Consider the following 22,035-nt stretch of genomic DNA (forward strand, 5'->3'; position numbering starts at 1 on the left):
CAAGTATTGAGTGGTGGTGAGATGTATTTTTGCGGCAAAAAAAATATTCCATGTGGAAGTGCCCCATCAACATGTGTTACGGTTACAGAAAAACTTCCTAGCATCTCAGTACAGTAAATCATTGGTGGGCAACAGATGTCTATAGGGGCTTCACTGAACACCCTAGCAGTTCATTCTTGCTCATCCCAGTGCAGAGGGTGTGGGTTTGTTGCAGCAGATCATACATGCTCTTCTCCCTGCTTCCTCAGCAGATTAACAGTGCACTGAAATACTGGGGCCCTTCTCAGAGGCCAATCACTATTTGCAACATAACAAAGTTGTCTCCACCCTGGCATTAAACAGCTGATTTGGGGGTAGATGTTTCTCCCCACCCCCTCTTGTGCTACGCTCCCCCTAAATTACTAGGTGCTGTTTGAACAGTGTAATTTTATTAAAAGTATCAAATAGAACTTTCATAACTAGTAAAGAAACTACACTGTACAATAATTCAGTTCCATTGTATCTAGGGGACTTGAAAGTTACATCGATTTATATACCTTGAACTTTCTACCATGTTGACATCACCAGTGCAACAATACAGCAGTTAGTTCACTGCTCTACTGGGAATCCTTCATATAATCCTTTGTTTTTTTTAAATATAAATAAAAACAAAACACAATAAGATTACTAGGTTTAGTATGCAACCTGCCTTTCAAATAGAACAATGCTGTAAACAAGGTTTGCACAGGGATATTTTACCTATAACACCCATTACCAATGGCATTTCATATACATCAGACCTGTGAGAAATGAAACTTTATTCCTATGTGGTACTTTCTTATTCTCTCCCCTCTGGGAATCTGCCATTCATTTAATGCACAGATCCAAGGACGATTAACGTGAACGCAATTTGGCATCAGTTCTTAGTGTAGCACTGGTGTATTTAAGGCACCAACATCCCAGAATTGAACTGTGTGCAGTGGTATACAAACTAAATGGAACATTCAAGCTTGGTGTCAAATTAAATTAGTTCGTAAAGGTGGGGAAAAAAAAAAAAAGTTATTAGCACTGCATGTATCATCTTGTTACAGTTGATCCAGAACGATTTAGAGGAAGAAGAGGAACATAGCCCCAGGCAGGGATCCCTCCGCTTCAGACACAAGCAGCCGGTTGAATTAAAGGGACCAGATGGGATCCACGTAATCCATGGCAGTACTGGCACGCTTTTGACTTCCGACCTCAATAGCTTGCCCGAGGATGACCAGAAAGTCCTTGGCCGATCTTTGGAGACACTGAATACAGACAGTCATGCCTTCAATGACAGAAACGCACGCACAGAGTCTGCAAAGTCTACACCTATGCACAAGATGAGAGATACAATTGTGGAGAGCCCCCTGGAGATAACAGAATTATGACTAGAGGTGGCCTCATTGGTCTAATTGTTAAGAAGTATGTACTGAGTCAGAACTACAGCATCACTGCACAAAAAGGAAGTGGACTTGGGTTTGTGAAAGCACACACACTTTAGGCCAACTGCCTAAAAAAGCACAAGTGACTGGCATCCTTCGCTCCACTCAGGCTGTTCAAAGTTTACAGCTCTACAAGAAGCATGAGCAATAGAAATTGCAAACAAGTGTGGTTATTTTTAATACAAAGTGTTAATGAAACAATTAAATGGGGACTTCTGCTAGGACACAGATCTGGGATGCATTGGGGATAGGGAGGGGCACGCAGGGGAAGACAAGAGAAGGGACTACACTCAGTATTGAACTTGCGCCTTGGTTTATTTCATAAAGACCGTTTGAGGAAGAGAATGTTGAAAATGGCTCAGTACCAAGATTTCTTTTCTGCTGGCAGTGAAAGACTTGCCCGTCTAGTACAAAATATTCTCTGAATAAAAAAACATGAACGCTAGACTGAACACTGCCACCAGACCTGTGAGGCCAACACAAAACCATCAAGCTTTAGATGAACTTTATTTCTGTTGTACTGACTCGCCACATGTACGCGAGCCCTGAAACAGACATCACCACGGGTTCCAAATGTGAATTTTAAGTGTGTTTTCATTATTTAAATGTTTGTGGTTGTTTTTTTTTTTAAATTTATGTCAAGGGGGAGGGGGAAAAAAAATACAGTATCACTTTGGTTAAACCGTCTTGTTTGACTAGATGTATCCATCAGAATCAAATGAGGCACTCAGAATTTCACAGAAGTTCCATATTGCACAAAAAGTGGAAAGTGGTTTTATTTAAAGTTTTTTTTTTTACTGTAAATGGGTTTATCCATGTAATTCTAATCTTGTACCCTTTTAAGTTTTACTAACTGAAGCGTAATTCGTGTACACAAAATTTAAATAGCAGCTTAAACAGCCCATAAAAAACAAAGTGAATTTGGCCCCATAGAAAGATCCCCCTTAAAAGCAACCGTCTTGTTTGCAGATTAAAGCAAATCAGCCAATTCCAGATACAGGAACAAAGATCTTGGGGAGTATTTTTTTTTGTTGGAGACCATTTCCTTTTTTTTTTTTAAAATCTTCTAAAACCAGGGGTGCACAAACTATTTGTGCTGGGCGCCGCCCCCCCCCCCTCCTTGGTTTCCGGAGTGCGGGGGTCATGTGATGTCACATGATCCGTCGGTGTGACGTCACACGTTGCCATGGTGACGCATCACAGCTGGCTGAATCAAGGTAAGCAGAGGAGTTGCAGAGGCCTCACGCAATCCCCTGGCATTAAATGCATTGGGGGGGAAGAGCGCAGGGCCTCTGCAACCGCCAGCGCCCCCCTGCTCTAAACCACTTTATTACTAATGAAAGTTGTGTTTGTTTTTTTATATATGGTTGTGTCAGCTACTGCCATAAAGGTCACTTTAAAGAAATGCCCTTTTGGCACCTACAAAAACAGAAGTGGTGTTGCTTTTGCAGTATAAAATCACCTCCATGCAAAACCTGGTACTAAACAAACAGTATTGTAAGGTTAAGAATTTTATTGTCAATTATAGAAGCTTTAGTGCAAAGTTTAGACAAGTCAATTAAACCAAATATTTACCCTAATTTTTAATCATCTTGTTGGCTGATGGTACAACATTAACAGTTAAATTTAAATTTCAAGATTCAATCTTCAACAGAAGAGGCACAACATTACATTTCTATCATTACCATTATGCTAAAACTGTCTTGACTTACAATGGAAAAAAAAAAAAAAAATTAAAAGCTTTGTGCCTGATTGAGGGTCTGCAAATTAAGGCAAAAGCGGCACATGAAGGTTTAAGTCTATACCCACATTTCAATGCCAAAGCTGATAAGTGTCCACCACCCTTATCAAGATAAAATCATGGCTTCAAGGTCTTTGACAGAGCATTATATAACTAACCAACCTGTGGTGAAAATGGCAAATCCAACCTGCTAAAACACTTCGATTGTATATCGGCAAATAAAGCCAGTGTGCACTCAATGCCAACATGTTACACAAACAGTTTAATGGCCATTTATTGATTGTACCTTTCTTGATCAGCATAAAAGCCAAGATAATATTTAAGCTTGTTATTGGCATACACTACTGTTATAAGACTGCAGTCTGCTCCTCTCCCAATGTCTTCTGTTTTAGAATGGATAGTCAGCATGCTAATGATTGGAGTTTAATTTACCCCGACTGATCTAGTTTTAAAAAAAAAACTAAAAAAAATATGACATTATCTTGCACTCAATGCTAGTAGAATGTGGTAAAGCCATGAACATTAGTTTGATACAAGAGCAACAATATCCAAAGAAAATATTGCTAAACTACTGAACAATGAGAATAAAGTTACACTTTCCAAAAAAAAAAAAAAAAAACATTTTGCTTTACACACAAAAAAAAGTAAATCACATTTTAGGAAGTTAAAAATGCATTTGTCTTAAAATACACTACTCAATATGTTAATCATTGCAGATTAACAAATATGTACAGCAAATTATCGATTCTCTTTAGTACAGTTTTCAGGAGGAGAGAAAAATACAAAAATTAGGCTGGAGGGGACATTTCTAACAGACCAGATTTCTGACCCTTCTGTAATTCTGCATAGGAACAGGAAGATTCTAGTTCCAGACGTGGCGTTTGCAGTGTTCAACAGTCTGTTAAGAAAGAAACAGAACAATGAGAATCTGTATAATAAAAGGTCACATGAAAAACAAAATATATGTCAGGTTGTCTGGCAGGAGATGGGCACACCGCTTACTGCCAGTCCCTGGACAGCACTAACCACCCTATTTTAAAAGCAGGCAACCCCAAATTTTTTTTTATTTTTTTTTTTTAAGTTTACCTAACCCGAGATTCAGTGTGCGAATGTTAGATTTAAAAAATAAAAATAAAGCCCAGCTGTGGACCCCATTTGAAAGATACTGTCAACGTTGCAGCTTTCCATTGGCTGCCCTGGACCAAATAGGAGCAAGATTATATTTCTTCCCTCTCCCAGCACACCAAGGCATTGGGAGGGGGGAGAAACAACAGTACAGAGGACTAAGAAACTCCCCCCTCCCCCCAGTGTCGTGTTTTCTGCCCAACCAATAGGAGATCCGAGGCTAGCCAGCCCAGTTTAAGTCATTAGTAATTATGCTAAGAGCCAGTCTAAAACTTACATTGCAACGTGCTGCTGTCTCAAGATCTTTACACCAGTAGCTGGGACCCCACATGCATTCATCCGATCCCAAAAGATGCTTTCCATTTACACAAAGTTTTAGTTTCTGTTAAAAAAAATATATATATATAAATATATACACACAATATAAAATACAACTTAATATACAATCTTTACAACCTTTAACAGAATATACAACCATGAAAGCAAAGCATTGCCTTTCAAAATTATATTCCATTAGGTTGGAAGCAGGGTGTTGAGAGCTGAACCTCATTTCAGCTCCAGGGACCCCTGCTTCCCGAGAGCCCAACATTGGAAGGTGATGACGGTATCTCTGCAGGTTTCAAGTTCCCATGTCACACGGCCAATAGGAAGAAAAAGGGATGATGTTTCGGCTTCCTAGTCTGACTCTGGTCTTTTAAAGAGACCGTCTGTGCACAGCCTCTTTTCAGCAATAGTATCTCAGAAAGCAGGGCGTTCCCGGACCTGAAAGCAATGTAGATCAGGGCCAGAGACCCCCTGCTTCCCACCTAGTCAAAAGCCAAAGAGGTAATGCCACTTTATAAAGGGAAAGAAACATCTCAAAAACTTACCATGCAAATAAAACTAGGATCCAAGACTTGCAAAAGTAACTGCACAATCATTGGCTCGTATTGATCAACAATTTGTTGGCACTGAAAAATAAATATTTATGATGCAAAGAAGTAAAACACAATTGGCATTTATTGCCAACATTTATTTTAATGTTAGACAAGGAATTTACATTTACAGTCTGCTCATCTTACAATCATAACTCCTGCAAACAATTACAGAAAAGCATTTGTGTTGATAACTTGCCGGTAGCACACAACAGAATGGAGCATTCAGCTAATTAAATGCGTTCAAGAGCCACAGTTAAGAGACATTAAAGATAAAAGTATGCAAAGCTTTTTCTACCTGCAAAGGATTAGTGTACCACACAAGTGGAAGTTAAACAATTTGAGTACAACCATAATATACTCAAAAGTTTTCTGGAGAAATTCTCATGACAGCTACAAATTTAAAAAATATATATATATATATTTTTTAAATTTCATGGAACCCAAGTCAACAGGTCTGTAAACAAAGGGACGGGGGAGGGGGGAGAAAGATAAGTCTTCCTCCACGGAGATCTATTAGTATGTAAACGTTTATAGGTTTTGCTTTCACCAAGGAGAGCCTGTGTGCCAAACAGTTTGAAAAAGTAGTAAGTTCCAAAGGTGGGTTAGATTCTCCTGTGGGGTGCAGTATTAGGGTACCACAACTAAGTGATAAAAGGAAGCCTCCATATTGATAGTTGAGGACGTGGAAAGGGATATGCAGATTTCAGGAATGATCCCAAAGCCACATTACTGGCATTTAATACGGCTTTTCCCTTATGGGAAGTTCTGCAGCAGCACGGTTCCGATACTAAACAAAAATGAACAGATATCTTCAGTTTTTAAAGGGGTAACTCCAAGGAACATCGCATAGTACCTCATCCTGCATGGGTTCTGGTAGGAAGTTGCAAACCCTCTTCATGAAATTCTGGATTTGAGATTCAGTTGCATTTTTCTCCAGTAGTTCATCCACATAGTTCATGATCATCTTGCACACTTTACAGCAGCCACCAGATGCAACCTTCTCTACATTCATTTTTTCTATTTATGGAGTAGGTGGAAAAAAAAAAAAAAAAACAATGAAACTGTAGCAACTGACACTTATAAACAGAGTCCTTTTAAACAAGACTTCACTACTGCAGCAGTTTCTCTCCTGCTTCACACTATGTCCGTGGCGAGAAACCTAGAACCAGACATACTGCCATTGAGAATGAAAAATCTAAATAAAATTGTACTCCAATATCTGCTATTAAAAAACATGTTTATAATCTCTGCAATTACTACTTCTCTCCCATGTCTTTATGCAAGTACATGACACTAGGAACAGGGCTTAAAGCAGCAATACCAGTTATTTCTTTGTTTATTACAGGTTTGAAGCAAGTCTCCAGAGCTGAACTGTTAATTTCAGCTCTGGGGATCCCCAGCCTCCAGAGATGCCTCCATAGGCGGTGCCAGTATCAGAGTTTAAAAAAAGGTACCGGTCACGCAGGCCAATTGCAAGCTGCATCGGATGCCACGTCTTCCTATTGGTCTGCGTGAAGGGGACAGTTAAACATCACCATTTCGTTAGGCACTGTTCCTTGGCTGCATAGATAGAGGCACGTATCTCTGGCAGTAAGGTGCCCCCGGAGCCGAAATGAACAGTTCCATCCTGTAAGTAAAAAAAACAAAAAAATTAAACTTGTAATGCTTCTTTAATACAAAGTGTGCACGGTCATGAATGACCTAGGAAAAAAAAAAAAAAAACACATTCCTTTTACAAGCTTTTGAACACCATGACCCGCTCATGGTTTGTTTCTTACAAAGATTTTCCTGCAGATTATTTCAAAGAATGTACTCAAATGTTGTTTCCTACCCTTTCAGGAAGCACTTTAGACCATTGGCAGCAACATATTTAGCGGGGGAAAAAAAAAAAGTGAACTTAAAATATACAAGTGAGGGAACTATAAGGTGTTTCTCAAACGAGAAACCCCAGTCTTACAAAAATTAGTCGGGCACACTTGCAAGTAATCATTGAAGTTTATCCAATATGCTAGTGAAGACTCTGTATTTATTAGTGTTCACAGGTGTTTAAAAATTTTTTTTTAACACTGGAGTATATAAAAGCAGCAAAGATCAACTCAGGCCAACAGGATTAGAATTGGATCCATCACCGTTCTTACCAATCTGTTGCCGCTGGTTGATGCTGCACAATCCTAAAGCACTGCATATTATACGTGGACTAGCTTCTTGCTCTAGTAACTCAATGATTGAGTTCCCATAGTCTTCTATGAAATCCTTGCATCGCTGGCAGTATTTTTTGGGGACAATGTCGCAGACTCTCTCCAAAGCTTGTAATATGTTCTCCTGCAAAATAAAAAAAAGTGATTGTTCAGTTAAAACTACAGGAAGCAGAAATTACGTAGTCTTCAATACACTATGGAAAGACGTCCGAAGTCCCAACCAATCATTCTGTCTGTAGCTCTTGCTCTGTTTTAATACCTGGGGAATCAGACTTGGGCAGAAGTCCCTAATACAGGAGTAGCTTGTGGTGCCATGGGAAGACAAATTGGCACTATCCATCAAATCTCAGTGACCTAAATACGGTACTCCCTGGAAGTTCCAAACTTCAGTATTTTACACCAAGCCTGAAAAGGTATTTATTGCATTACTACCGCTTTAGCAAAAGGAAATTCCTTAAATATAACTTTCCAGAAAAAATGACCTATATAGTTGTATTGGCCATGCTGTCAGTATTGCAATGCTTTGACACCTTTGTTGGTGAAGAGGTAGAGAATACTCACCCCTGCACACCACATTAAATGATATGGGGACTTACAGTTCATGGCACAATCATCCCAAAAACTAAAATGATACATTTGCAGGTCCGCACATATTCCCCCCCATCCCCCTCCATTACCCTTGTCCGGTTGTTATCCAAAAGGGTTTCAACTTCCTGTATCACCAGCTGGCAGACTTCACAAAGTGGATTTGCATTAATGGAAGACGCTTCGGTCATCTAAACATAGAACCAAATGCTTTTAGTTTCACATTACATCTGCTTATTTTCAATATGTACTACAGGTACACAAACATGGCTATTATAAGTTTCTCCCCCAAAAGTTACAACTGTCTTTGGCACAGAGGTTACTTGCGGTGTCACAAAAGCCCATTTTAAGCCCTTAAAGCAGGGTATTCCCACTTAAGTAGGGTAAAGTAAGACTTACTTTAATAGCGGGTTCCAGTTTCACTGCAGGAATGAGGCTTTTAGCTGGTGTAATCACCAGAGGTGCAGACTTGGTCTGCTCACATAATCCGGCCATGGTACACAGCTGATCAGGTTTCTGAAATAATGATATCTAAATCTTAACACCCCCATACACCTGGTTTAAACCAATTAAAAAATCAACGGTAGTTAGATCGAGCTTTTGCTCATTCCTACACCATTGTCTGTTCCCCCCAATAGGGCTGTGCTCAGCTCATGCGCACAAAAAATAACTAAAAATTTTTTTTTACATTTTTACAAGTTCTACATAATTCCAGAAATGACAAGTCTGGCAAAGGCATGTTATGGGGAAAATGGACTACAGACAAGTATGTAAAGCATACTTTCAAAATTATGCCACAGAAAACGAGAACTGAAACAGTTACAGGATAAAGGTTTAGCAATAACAAAGACAAAAGGTGGGATAACAATAGGTGATGCATAACTCAAGAAAGCAGCCGATAAGCAGGGGACAGTATCAGCACTAGTATCGAGGATTAGAGTTGCAGTGTTACCATAACAGTGCCATGTGATATAGTGTTACTCACAGCAGTGCAGGGTTGTGAACAGTGGACAACCTCCATTATAAAGCTTTTTGACAGGCAGGCAAGTTCCCAAACACACTGAACTAAGTGCAGTTTTAAGGTTACATGCGTTATGCATCAACCAGTGTGCCAGTTACATCACACTTTCTTTAGTCAGTTTGAGATGCCAGACTTGTATGATCCAGACTAATTGTTATTAAATGTAACCACTAATCACAACTTGTGTGGTTGGTTTAAAGGAACCAAGTGCTGAAAGGACCACTACCAAAAGGGGTCGAGTCCAGAAGCACCCGGTTTGAAAATGTGTTTTTGGTTCTGTAAAGTTAAATGCAGTCCTGTAAGCTGTATTACATCAAAAAGCTGTACGGAGGAGGGGAAGTTAGGAGGGTGGATGGTCATACACAGAAAAGCAACACTGCTGAGCTTCACATACCTGATCCTGATGATCAAAGAAAAAAGGAAAATGGATTTGGTGGGGTTAAAAAAGGAAAAAACACACAGAAAGATGGAAATAACACAAGTTAAGATTGATTCCAGGAAAACAGATTTGAAGATAAAAAAAAAAAAAAAATTAAGCCCAAAAGGTGTTCAAATCAAATGTGATGAGCAGAATGTCACTCGTCAATCTACAGAACTAGATTTGATGTCTACCAGTGGTAATTTTGTTCAGGTTATTGTTCATGCAAACATGAAGTGCTTTTACACCTATAAGGATTCTGATTTTTAGTTAAAATTCTCATTAAAAACAAGCATTCGGCTATAGAATTAGGATAGTTATTGCTTCAACAGAAAATCTGTACAAAGCATATGAAGGTTCATGAGATCAAATATTATGCTTTAAGGTCGTGCTAGAACTTATTTATGGAATCACAGCAATAGGATGAACAGCGGCCCAGTTTGGGACAGATACACAGGGCGCCAATGGTTGTACAGAGAATTAAAAAAAAGACAATGTGCTTGTGGACTTACCATTTGCAGTAGCATTTGGATGACAATATCAGCATATTCGTTTACATAGGTCTTGCACTAAAACAAAAAAAGTTTCAACAGATTACCCACTATGCCCTTCGTTAGACATTTTATACGTACAGCTACAGAAACTGGTAAACAGCACTTATACTAACAGTTCACATACTGGAGGCTCTGAAAGTAGAGCGATTTTAGAAAACTAGGCAGCTTAAGTAGGACCATAAGGGCTTCACATGCAACTGAACGCAAAGATCATCATTTTATCACATATTTTTCAAATGTGTTTAGGAGAAAGCCAGACAGCATACTTGTATTAACCTCTACTTTACAGAAACTATGGACGAGTAACCTTCTTGGATAAATTGCATAAAATACTAAGTCACCAAAAACAAACATACCGATCAGCTGTAATAGTTTAAAAACCACAAAATAAGCGTTTGATGGAACTGCACGGCATCTACTATGCGGTACATATGAAAGTGCCCTTTGCTTCTTCGTACCAATTTGTGAAGTACTGATACATTTTGGGCTGAAAAGAAACAATCTCATTCAATAGCCCTGCCATAAGGTTAGATGTTGAATATAAAATAGAAGTACCATGTCAGAGAGGCCACCACCAAGTTGGTCACACTCCTTCAAGGCTTGATCCACCATTTTCTTGGAGAAGGAAGAATTGCTTCGAATGGAGTCCTGTAGATCAGTGATTAGCACAACGCAGTCTTTGCAGACATCCCCGTTCTGGGGGGGGGGGGGGGAGAGGGGGGAGAGAAGGGGAAAGAGAAAGCATTCCGTTTAGAACAGCCCATCTTTAACCCCTAAGCTGCAAAATGGGTCAGCAACAAGATTACTATATGGAGGCAACCTTAGGACCAATACACAATGTAGTTGGGTGCCAGCAAATGTCTAGGATTGCTTTGTGTGTTTAAAGTAGCAATCGCCCTGTTCTTACACAAGATTAGTTTTTAAAACTCCCTCCAGGAGAAAAAAAATTGCAACCAAATCTCACAGCTTCCACTGGCCATTAGGAAGCCACACCACCATCGGTAGCGCCTTCCCATATGGCGGCCCAATTTTAAAAAAGCAGGAAGTAGCAAATTCACCAAATGGGAGGGATGGAGCAAATAAAGATGGCTGCTCTCGTTTTTTTTCCCACAAACATACATTTTGTAAAGAGTTCCTGAATATGGTATTTAAGCCAAGTTCTGAAAAGCAACAAGGTAATCTATGATTAAAAAAATAACTGATTTTGCAAGTAGTGCAAAGACACTGAAGTCTCCCAACCCACGTAACCCTTAGCATTAGTGTTTATCCCAGACATTCCAATGCTTTAACTCCTCTGGGATTCATTACTACCCAGGTAGATCCCATGACTGGTCATTACCTTAGGCTCCTGAGGGTTCTGGTCCTCGGGATAGAGAAGTCGAGGAACTTTGGTGAGAAAGGGAGAAACCAGTTTGGAAAGGTCTATATCTGGTATCTCATTAGTCACAGGCTTCTGCTTCAGCATAGCCAGATGCCGTTGAAGAGATGTGCACACACCAAGGGCAGAGCATACTACGCCCGGATTGCTCTAACAAAAAAAACAATTTACATGGTGGTTAGATACATAACATTTCAGAAGCATACCACTGAATTATAGGAAAGTTTGTCTTATCCTGGTATAATATAAAAGGTCGAACACTTATCCATCCTAGAAAACTGCAGATTTGTCACAGGTAGCTTTCAAATGGCAAGAGGAAATGGTTCAGGTTACTTAAAGTGATAGATTATCGTATATAGCAGGGGAGCACAAACTTTGTGCTGCGCCCCGTCTGCCCCCGGCTCTTGCACCCCCCTGCCTACCTTCATCCGCGTCAGATAACGCTGCGTGGGCGTGTGACGTCAGGTCACATGGTCCGCAACACAGACAGCTGAATCCCGGTAAGTAAACAGTTGCAGGGGCCTCACGCGATCCCCCGGCATTTAATTTAAATGCCTGGGGGAAGAGCACGGGGCATCTACAACTGCCCGCGCCCCCCCAGCACAATCTCCCACCCCCCCTGGGGGTCGCACCCCCCACTTTGCGCACCGCTGGTATATAGGACCTCACCAGGTCATTGTGACTGTATACATAGGTAAAGTTTATTGCACCCATATCAGGTTTTCCATAGGCTTCAATGGCAGCAAATGCTCAATAGAACACAATATTCCACCACAATGGGCCAGCAGGTACAGTAACCTTAGCTACATCTATGTCCAAACGTAAGAGGAAAATGCCATGTCAGTGGTCCAAATGTATATATATGTACACACATACATAAACGGCCTGTCATCCATCATTAAGAGTCGGGAGGCCGTCTGCTTACCAGCTCTTCTTTTAGGATGTTGAAGACAAGTGGGAAGTATTCAGTCAGCATTTGTTTGCATGTAGAGGACATGCCAGGGTCAGGGATGAATTCACACACCTTATTCAAGTAAGCTTGGATTTCACCCTGCCAAATAAAAGAAAATAATAAAAGACCTTAAGTAACTCTGCAAAACAAATGAAAATATATAGTAACCTTTATATATCCCCACTGAACACAATACACCATTCTACCAGCCATGGGGTAGTGGTGCATGTGATGCTGCACGGAAAATAGTTTACACAGCCCGTATCTGTTTATCCCTCTAGGTATAGCATGTGATAGAAGTATCATAGGACATACCTCAGTCGTGTTGTCTTTCAGGAAATTCCCCACCACAGTTACCACCTCCTTGCACAAGTCACATGGCATCGATTTCTACATACATTATAAAACAAACCGCATCGGAGTCAGTGAAGTCACACGGAAAGGGTGTCCCATTTAACAAAGAATTTGCCCCAAAATAGTTTTAGCACACACCGGAGAAAATCCTCACAAATTTTACCAAAACCGGTTGCACAAGTTTTGCCGAGGACACGGGGCCCTCGTTAGTCAGCACAAGGTGGCTTTTTATTATTTAATACTAGTTGGGTAGAAAACAAGCGACATCATTACAAATAAAAATGTATACTTTTAACAAGCTCAGGACTTGTGCGACCTCTCAAGGACAGAATCCCCAACTAAAACATTGATTTCCAATGCAAAGTTATTCACCTCACCTGGTTTGGCAGAAACGTCCCAATACCTCAGATGGAGGTTCTTTTGATCAATTTATAAGAGTGTTTAAAAATAAAAAATTGATCTGTTAAAATTCTACTTTCATGAAGCGAGCGTGACTGTTAGAGAAAACATACCACTGTGGGCTTGTTCCAGACTGTTTGCTGGCAGTGTTTAACAGCTCTACACTGAGATGCAGTGCGGACATTCTCACACCAGGAGCGCGGGCCGTTGGCACACTGCTCTACTCCAAACAGGGGAGTTGCTGCAACTGAAATACAAAATTTCATTAATCACCCGCTCCAAAATTATATATTATATACACATATACGTGTGTTTTTGAATGATGTAATTCCAGTCATCTTTATTGTTCTCCAGCATTATCGGTTTGGCAAATAAGTGTGAAATCAGTTTGTATGCAGACAAGTTTTGTTTCACTGTTAAAAAAAATAATAATAATAATAATAATAATAATGAAGTCAAAATCTTTCAAGCAGTAATCTGCACCATTGGACAAGGTTAACCGCCTGGTCGGCACAAAACAGTGTCAGGCACGATCTGGCAGTCAAGACTCTTCCTACTGGCAATCTATAGATCAGGAGTGGCCAACTCCAGTCCAAGGGTCACCAACAAGTCTGGTTCAGAATATCCCTGCTTCAGCACAAGTGGCTTAATCAATCTTTGACTGAGTCCCCTGTGCTGAAGCAGGGATATCTAGAAGGAAGTTTGCCAACAGCTACAGACTGGATGCATATTGCATGCTTAACTGAACAAAAAATAATTTGCATCTGAATAGGGAATTCCTATCGGACCTGGCAAAGCACCCCGAGGGGGTTGAGAATCCCTGGAGTAAAGGCAAGCAGGCATATAGGAATACTACAGCACACGAGGCTTAAAAAATACACAGTATATGTGGAAACCCCCTCCTGAGCACTGGTGCGCCTGGTAAGGATTTATAGGCACACGTCACAGGATTCCTGTGTAAACTCTGCAAATTAGAAGTCATGACTAAATATTAAAGTGAAGACTGTCGTTTTGTTCTGACCGTTTGAGGAACCGCTTTATGGAGTCCATCTAGCAATTCTGGTATATCTGGATACGCCATGAGTGTAAGGTGACGACTTACTCCGGTGTTACCGAAAAAAACACCCAGGAAATTACTACATACAGTATTCGCATAGTGTAATTCACTGCAAATGACACTTTAGTCTATCAGCAGCAAAATAAACCCCAGTATAAACATGGTTGATTTAAATTAACACTTGCTATCAGTTTAAAGCATTTAATAAACGGAGCTATATCATAAGACCTCACCTTCCACCAGAAGGCCGCTGTGCAGTGTGCGGTCATATTTTGAACCATGGATTAGTAAAGAGCCTAAATATTGGTAATCAGTACTGTACTAAAGGTTAATTGCCCAGGACAGACTTTTTTCCAAGGATTGAAACGCAACAAAGCCATCTTATTGTGTGATGTCACAATAGGTTCTGGGATATGACCCCCCCCCACTTCCAGTCATTAGCTGCCCCATTTCCTGTCCAGTGCCAACAAGGAAGGGGGTGAACATGGTCAAACAGGCCATAGGGTTCATCTTCTCAATTTAAGGGTCCAACCCATTTGCAAACGGCTTCCACATTTTGTGATCCAAGTGTGATGATCCCTGAAAAATATTAAGTGCTACTTGGGCATTCAAATTAGAATAGAACGCAAACTATTTAAGCTGGCAATAAAAGAAGCTGAATTCACCCAGTAGTTTTAGTAAAACTTAAATGTTTGTTAACATTACAAATGTTACATGCTTTTTTTTGCAAAGTCATGTGTCGTTAGATGGAGCCTTTAAAAGTGCAGGACCCATCTATGAAAAAAAAAAAAAGTACACGAACACCAGATTACGATACAGTATGTAATGGAGATAAAAGAAAAAAAGTATAGAGAACAAATATATATTCAAAGGTTTTTAAAAGTACCTTTTTTACCATTGCTGTTCAATTTCACTTGATTGTATCTGTGACAAATGCCGAGGGGGACCACACCTTGTAAACCAGCAGTGTGCAGGCCAAGAGCCCATCATGTTTTTTGCATGTTAGAGTAGAAAGGACACTGGCTTATACAAGGACTAATCTGGGCAAACCAACAGGAATAAGCAAACAGAAGAGAAATGATATCAGATCTGAGTGCTTTGTTTACAACAGAATGTTTGTACTACATAAACCCAGTGTGTTTATGGCTGATATAGTTCGGAACTGCTGAATAGTAACTTCAGCCGATTATCCAGTACTCCAACACTGCCGACATGGAATAAATTATGCACAATTCATCATATAATGTACAAACATTCAGTGTTAAGACCCAGAAGTAACAAGAGGGTGCCAAGCTAGCATGTCTTCACTCCCAAGCTCAGCACTTCGTGTCTTCATGCACAAGTAGGAAGGCTAAATTAGATCAAATTTCAGACAGTTACTAGCTAAGTCACCTGGTTTAAATCTCACCCCAAGGGAAAAGTTCTGGGTTCAATTTTCAGTCAGTCAATTTTCAATCCAACGGTGCGCAAACTTTGAGCTGCGGCCCCCTTCCTGGGTCGTGACGGCACAGAGCTGGGTTGCCCTCATTGGGCGAGCCGCTCACATGACGCACCAGAATCAAATGCATTTGTCTCTGCAAGCAGCTGAGCGCTCAAGCACACCGACAGTCTCATTGCGATCAGGTGTTTGATCGCGTGTTGCATGAGCGCGCTTACCTTCACCCTGGACGAGGCCTTAGGCCGAGGGCATGGTCAGCGCTTACCCGCTCTCACGCATACCAGTGCAGCCGCAATGAGTGGCTTTAGCAGTGGCTCGTGCATGCTTCCGCAGGCGTGCGGAGGAAACAGTCAGATTTAAATTTGCGCGCTGAAGAAAGCGGAGGGCCGGTCACGTGAGCGGTCTGCCCAATGAGGGCGAACCAGCTCTGTGACGTCACTGGCCTGCCCCTGGACAGCGCACGGACTAATGCCAGGGAGAGCACCCGCTTTCCCTCAGCCTTTGCGCACCTCCGCACGGCTGAAGTCCCTATGGACCCAGCCTTCAGAAGGAAAAATGTGCAAAGTAGGCCACTGAGACACAGACCGATACTTTGAGATGAGCATGGGGCCCAATGCACCCAATATGCAGATATTCCCTGTACTCCCTGAAAGCAGACATACAGGAGAGGCCAGTGTGCTTGGCAGAAGGCCAACAAAAAGTAATGAGCACAGATATCTATTATTGTAAGCAACTAATCACAACATTTAGAAGCCGAACAAACAAGCTCTGTAGTTCTGACTAGGTTACAATAAGTGTTAAAATCTTGTTTTTCAACCGTTTACAAAAGGGGAAGCAGAAGTATTTTTTTTTTTTAAATATTCGTTAATATCTTTAATTCATTATACTCTTCGATTCATTCTGCTGCATCACGCCATAGGTGCAATCCATGTCTTTAGTAGCATGAATCATGTAATAACAGCTATGCAGTCTCTTAATTAGATATGTATTTTTATATGCAAGATTTTTTTCCCCCTGAAAAATAGGTTAGCGGCAGGATCCAGCGTCCAACACTTGGGATAGGCAAAATTAATGTCAAATTTGGTGTCAAAATGTACAATTTAAGTCCGAATTAACATTGTGGTTTATTCAAATATATCAGAGGCTACCGCCAAACAAATGGCTTGCAATGTGACTAGCCATCGGAGACCAAGACTACATGCTGTTTTGTTGCCTTATTTCATGATCACTTACTTCCTCCACCAACACTAGGCCTCAGTAACTTTTTTTTAAAATTAGAATTGTAATCATGTTACAAGTATTTCACTAGTTTGTATTTTAAAACATCAGTATTGTAAGCATTTCCTCACTGCCCTAGAATCACCACAACAGCGCTCTATGGCTCGCAGGGGGGAAAAGCAATTAGATTAAACGACATGGCGACGCCATTTAAAATCAAGCTTATTTTTTATAAAAAGCTTCCTTGTCCTAAGTGAAGTGGGAATTTCCCCTCAGTTTCAATTTAAGAATCCATTTCACGCTGGGTGATGTGGATAACTACCTTGATTAGTGGTTTCTCTTTCAGATCAACTACACATTCTCCGCATGCGCAACATCTGCAAAAAAAAAAAAAACCCATTCTGCGCATGCGCGACCCTGGACCGACCCGCTCTGCGCAGACATGGTACCGGTGAATCGCCGAGAAGCGGGGCCTTGCTGTATTGCAATCACTGTTTAAATTGCACTCAAACATTTTGCTACCAAAAACTGCAGAGTAGCACCCTTTGCAAAATGTAGAAGGGCCAAGCACATTCCTGATTTGGCCACCAATATTAGCAATGGAATTTGTTGAATCATAGTATCAATCATTGGGTTATTAACTCTGTATGAGCACATGGATCATGTGATCATAACAAAGGCACCTTGTTGAGAAATAACACTGCTGTAATGCTCAAGCCTCAAAAAAACAAAAAAATCGGGACCAACCCATATTAAACGCAACCAGGGATTAAACGCAACCAGGGATGCACATATACAGAGTTATAAAACATTAACAATGGCGTTCCTAATCACTGACCAAAGAATGCGGCATAAAAACTATATCACTGCAGATCGTAGTTTAACTTTTGCAGTAACCGTATACTTATTTTATAAAAATGTTTTACCAGGAAGTAATACAGAGTTCGCTCTCAAGCATGTCCTCCTGGGCATTGTTATAACATAACAAATATACTGCAAAGGAAGAAAAAAAAACCCTCTCCACCTAGACACACACAGTGCTAAGCTATTGTTGTACAACACACTGGGCGCGTTTCCTTGGAAGTAAAAGTAACCAGAAGCTGTAACAAACTGACGGATCTGTGTGCGGTTGTGCAGTGTGATTATGCAACTATTATTCTAGGCCCAGCAAAGAATCCCTTTGTGCCCCAAAGCAGCCAATTACCCCCCACTGTGCATGTACCCTCAGGGGCCAACATGTGAACACGCGCCAAGTACCCGACACTCCTAACAGCTGCCCCAGGAGAACAACCCGTGTGCAACAACATCAACAACCAACACCCAGCCCTGGGAAAGAACACGGCCATCTGTGCCTTCCCCTGCCTCGCACAAGCAGCCCGGGCACTGCTCAGGGGGCCCGTCTGATTAAGAGGGGAGATACAGTCTGAATAAGAGGGGATATATGGTATAAGTGACTGCGCCCCTGATAACATACCCTTCCCCCCACCCCCTCACAGTACCCGCGGCGACAGGGGAGAGTGGTTATAACTGCAGGAGCCGCTGCGGGACACGGTGGCCCCGCCACACAGCGGCAGCTTCCCCCTGAGACACGGCCCTGCCCAGGTCCCCCACCCCCCGGGTTCTCACCCGCAGCCAGTACACAAGAGACGACGAAGAGACACTTCATGGCTGCGTTGTCTGCAGTGCTGAAATCACGTGACTGGCCCGGCTGCCCGCTCTTCCGCAGCTAATAACCACACACTGCACCGGCCACGCCCACAGCCGCGAGAGTCAGCTGACCCTGATTCAGCAATACCGCGTGACCCCGGGCGGGGAGGGCGCCGGAAGTCTGCAGCGGCCATGTTTGATAAGGGCACAGATAGGGGTCACTGAGAACAACAAGCACCCGAAAACGCCGAATTCGCATTCTGCTTTATCTCTTAATCATGCTATACATACACATAGTTCATCTTTAAAAAATCACACACTATGAAGTCGAATGCAGGAACGAGGATAAAGTGGTCATAATTCCGTCATGTTAAGAGAACATATCAATCTCTAATAAGTAAAAAGTGACATCAAAGTTAGCAGCATCTAAGAGATCAAGGCAAATGTATCCAAATCTCTTTTCAGGGTCTCCCTGCTTCAGCACAGGTGGCTCAGTATTCGACTGCATCACCTGTGCTGAAGCAGGGATTTCCTGAAAACCTGACCAGTTCGGAGGGGGAGGGGGGCAGTGGTCTTGAGGACTGGAGTTGACCACCCCTGTAACAGAATGGAGTTTATTGTGTTTCTGATGGCCAGGGTGCATGATGGGCTAACTTTTCTCTTACTAAAATGTCTAACGCTGCGCATATAGTGCGCGTCACGCTGATGTCGCTGGAAAAATCAAATTGACTTCCAACGATCGCAACCAAGCCGTCGTGCCGCTTCTACTATAAGCGCACGCGACAGCGGCAATACATTTGTTTTGCCGCAACGTTGTGTCGCCGGCACTATAAGCGCGGCCTAAGGGCCCGTCCAGACTGAGCAATTGCACACGGCACTTAGCTGCTTGGCGAGAAATCCAATTTGATTTAGCGTGTCAGATCCATGACGTCATAGCCGCACCATCCCCCCCCGACACTCGCGCAAGCAGCATGGACGAGGCCTAAAGTCGCAATTATAGTGGGCGCGAGAACAGACCTCTCTGAGGCCGCTTATAGTCTGTGCGACCGATGCAGAGCGACCGCGCGGCAGGTTTTTGAAAACATATTGTCTTTTCGTGCGACAGCCACATCACGTGAGCGGTTCAGCCAATAAGGGCAAACCAGCCTTGTGACGCGTCCGTCACACCTCCCCGTCGCGCAATCCCTATGAGCACAAATTGCTAGAGTGACAGGCACGCGCGGCGCCTTGTGCTCCGTTGCACGCGTGCGCCCACTATAAACGCCGCCTAATACTGTATGCTGAAATGTAGTTTCATTTTGCTGTGACGGAAATAACTGCGAGAATGCTCTGAAAGATTTTATTATGAGAAGCGGGAGCCTAGCTGGACTCCCCCAGTCTTTCCCTAGTTGGGATGTTGGCTGAATGCCTGAATATGTTTCCTGATAAGTGCAGTAAACAGGGATAGTATACTCAGCTCTTCGCTCAGTGCTAACGTGATCACAGGAATATATTTATCAGGCAGTCCATCCTAAGGCTGAGGCCCCACTGCACACGCCTGCACGCCCGTCTTGCGACCTGGCGGCGCTATACCACGATCTGCAGGCGGCGTTCTGGGGGGCGTGGCAAAAACGGGCTGTGTGGGTGTGGCCATGACGAGAGGGCGGGGCCACAACACCGGCCAAACTAAAAAAAAAATCAATGACACACACACACACACACACAGATCAGCAGACTTCTCCCCCCACCTCTCGCTCTCCTCCCCTCCTCGCTCCTGCTTCCCCGCCTCTGATTGGCTCCCTGCCACACCATGTGACTCGTCGCCGCACGGTATCACAAACTGGTTGTAGCCCCTGCCGGCTGACGCATCACAGTGCGCAGTGAGCCTGGGAGTGAGGATGAACTGGGAACAGCCAGGGAGCAGGTAAGGGGCTGGTGAGAGGTGCGCGCACGGCCGCACACACGCCACCGACTGCACTGGGGACCTAGCCTAAGCGAAGGCGGGTGTCCCCTGGTTGATGTTGTGCAGCATTCTGAGTGCCATAAGATGCTGAACATCCGAAGCTAAGTAACCAATAAATTGTGTTTACTAATAACAACTGGTGTTGGTGTTATTCATGTGTGCACTCGTGGCTGAGATCGACAACTCGAATCAATCTCTTGAATAAGTAATTTTCGTGTCAGAACAACTCCTGATTCAGCGCATATCTGGTGCTTTGCCCTAAACTCCTAAAGTAAAATAAATTCTGGGAAATGGACCATAATTCTTTCCTTTTTGATTATACCACAGATGCAGTCAAATTTATCTCCACCCGGTCATGTACTTGGCACGAGTGAACCGCGGGCTGGGTTGCCACCTTCAATTTATGGCCAACTCCCCCTCCAACTGCAGTGAACATGGCTGTGCGGCGTCAAATGACACCGCGTTGCCGTGGCAACGTGACGCCGCGTAGCTTCATGACGACACGTAGCGTCCCATTGTCATAGCAACGCGGCGTCATTTGACTGCAATTGGAGGGGGAATAGCACAAGGGTGCCGGAGACGCCGCCGCAGCACGCTGCACCTCGCCGCCTCCACCCGGAGATTGACATGCTAAACCCGTAGCCCAGAGGTAAGTACCCGAAAGCTGGAGTCTCCGGGTCAAACCCGGAGAGGTGGCAACCCTGACCGAGGCCCAAGTGTGGCCCGATCACTGCCAAGTGCAGAGCAGGTGGGAATTTCCCATCAGGATTAACACAGCGAGGATCCCTGCTTCTGTATCCGCTGCGCTAATCCTACCGGACCGCCACAGTCTGGAAGAGCTGCACAGTGAGAGCAGACAGAAGCGGCTCCTCTCCCTGCACAGCTCTAATAGGCGATTGCGCTGTTTTTATTTTATTTTAATAACATAGTATTAAAGAAGGGGGTCTCCGGAGCTGAAACTCATTAATTTCAGGTCCGTGAACCCCATGCTTCCCGAGTTACAAGCCCCGGTATGGGGTGCCAGTATCTCCTGCAAATTTAGTTCTCCTGTGTCATGGCCCACGTGACCAAGGAATTTAAACTTTCAGGAGATACAGACACTCCATACCAGGGCTTGTAACTCGGGAAGCATGGGGTTCACGGACCTGAAATTAATGCGGTTCTGCTCCGGAGACCCCTGCTTCAGTGCTATGTAATTAAAATAAAAGTAGCTTCATTACCTTAGTGGCTAGCCCACTAAGGTAATGAAGAGGTTAAACAGAAGTACCCGGTTTGTTGGGGGGTAGAGGGGGTGGGTGAAGGGGGTAGTTGCCCCAGGGTGGGTGGTTAGGCCTCCTGGGAGGGTTGCGTGAGGGGTTAATCCCTTAATTACCTCCAGACTGGTGGCTGCCCGGTAGGATTAACACAGCGAGAATCCCATTCAGAAGCAGGAACTCCCGATGTATTAGTCCTTATGGGCAATTAGTCTGACCGTGGTGAAGCCGCTATCTGGCCGCAGTCAGTCTGCCATTCAGCTGCAGTTTCCTTGCAGGAAAACTGCTACATGTTTCCCATTAGGCCCGGGCCTAGGGCGGCAACATTTGGGGCAGCAAAAATGTCCCCCCCCATACACATTTGCTGCAGTCTCTGGCCTGATGGGAAGC

At 43.0% G+C, this 22,035-nt stretch overlaps 2 protein-coding genes across 8 annotated transcripts in view; one reads left to right on the top strand and one right to left on the bottom strand.

Annotated features, from left to right (window-relative positions):
- The window catches only part of CDH23 (cadherin related 23), a 653,830-nt gene extending 650,022 nt beyond the window's left edge, over positions 1 to 3,808 (top strand). For all 7 annotated transcript variants that reach the window (XM_075610599.1, XM_075610600.1, XM_075610601.1 and 4 more), the window contains one exon: positions 1,071 to 3,808. In XM_075610599.1, the coding sequence (XP_075466714.1) occupies positions 1,071 to 1,394 (324 nt within the window). In that variant the 3' untranslated portion in view covers positions 1,395 to 3,808. The remainder of the gene's footprint in view (positions 1 to 1,070) is intronic.
- PSAP (prosaposin) lies at positions 2,944 to 18,587 on the bottom strand. Its single transcript, XM_075610607.1, has 14 exons — positions 18,430 to 18,587; positions 13,204 to 13,337; positions 12,653 to 12,727; positions 12,311 to 12,436; positions 11,347 to 11,535; positions 10,563 to 10,703; positions 9,966 to 10,022; positions 8,414 to 8,530; positions 8,107 to 8,205; positions 7,370 to 7,553; positions 6,085 to 6,248; positions 5,184 to 5,264; positions 4,592 to 4,696; positions 2,944 to 4,087 (listed from the first exon to the last, which is right to left on the bottom strand). Exons 1-14 carry the CDS (start codon positions 18,467 to 18,469, stop codon positions 4,052 to 4,054), a joined length of 1,548 nt encoding a protein of 515 aa, XP_075466722.1. The 5' UTR covers positions 18,470 to 18,587; the 3' UTR covers positions 2,944 to 4,051.
- Positions 18,588 to 22,035: the final 3,448 nt, after the last annotated feature.

Source organism: Ascaphus truei, chromosome 8, assembly GCF_040206685.1.
Source record: "Ascaphus truei isolate aAscTru1 chromosome 8, aAscTru1.hap1, whole genome shotgun sequence".
NCBI lineage: Eukaryota > Metazoa > Chordata > Amphibia > Anura > Ascaphidae > Ascaphus > Ascaphus truei.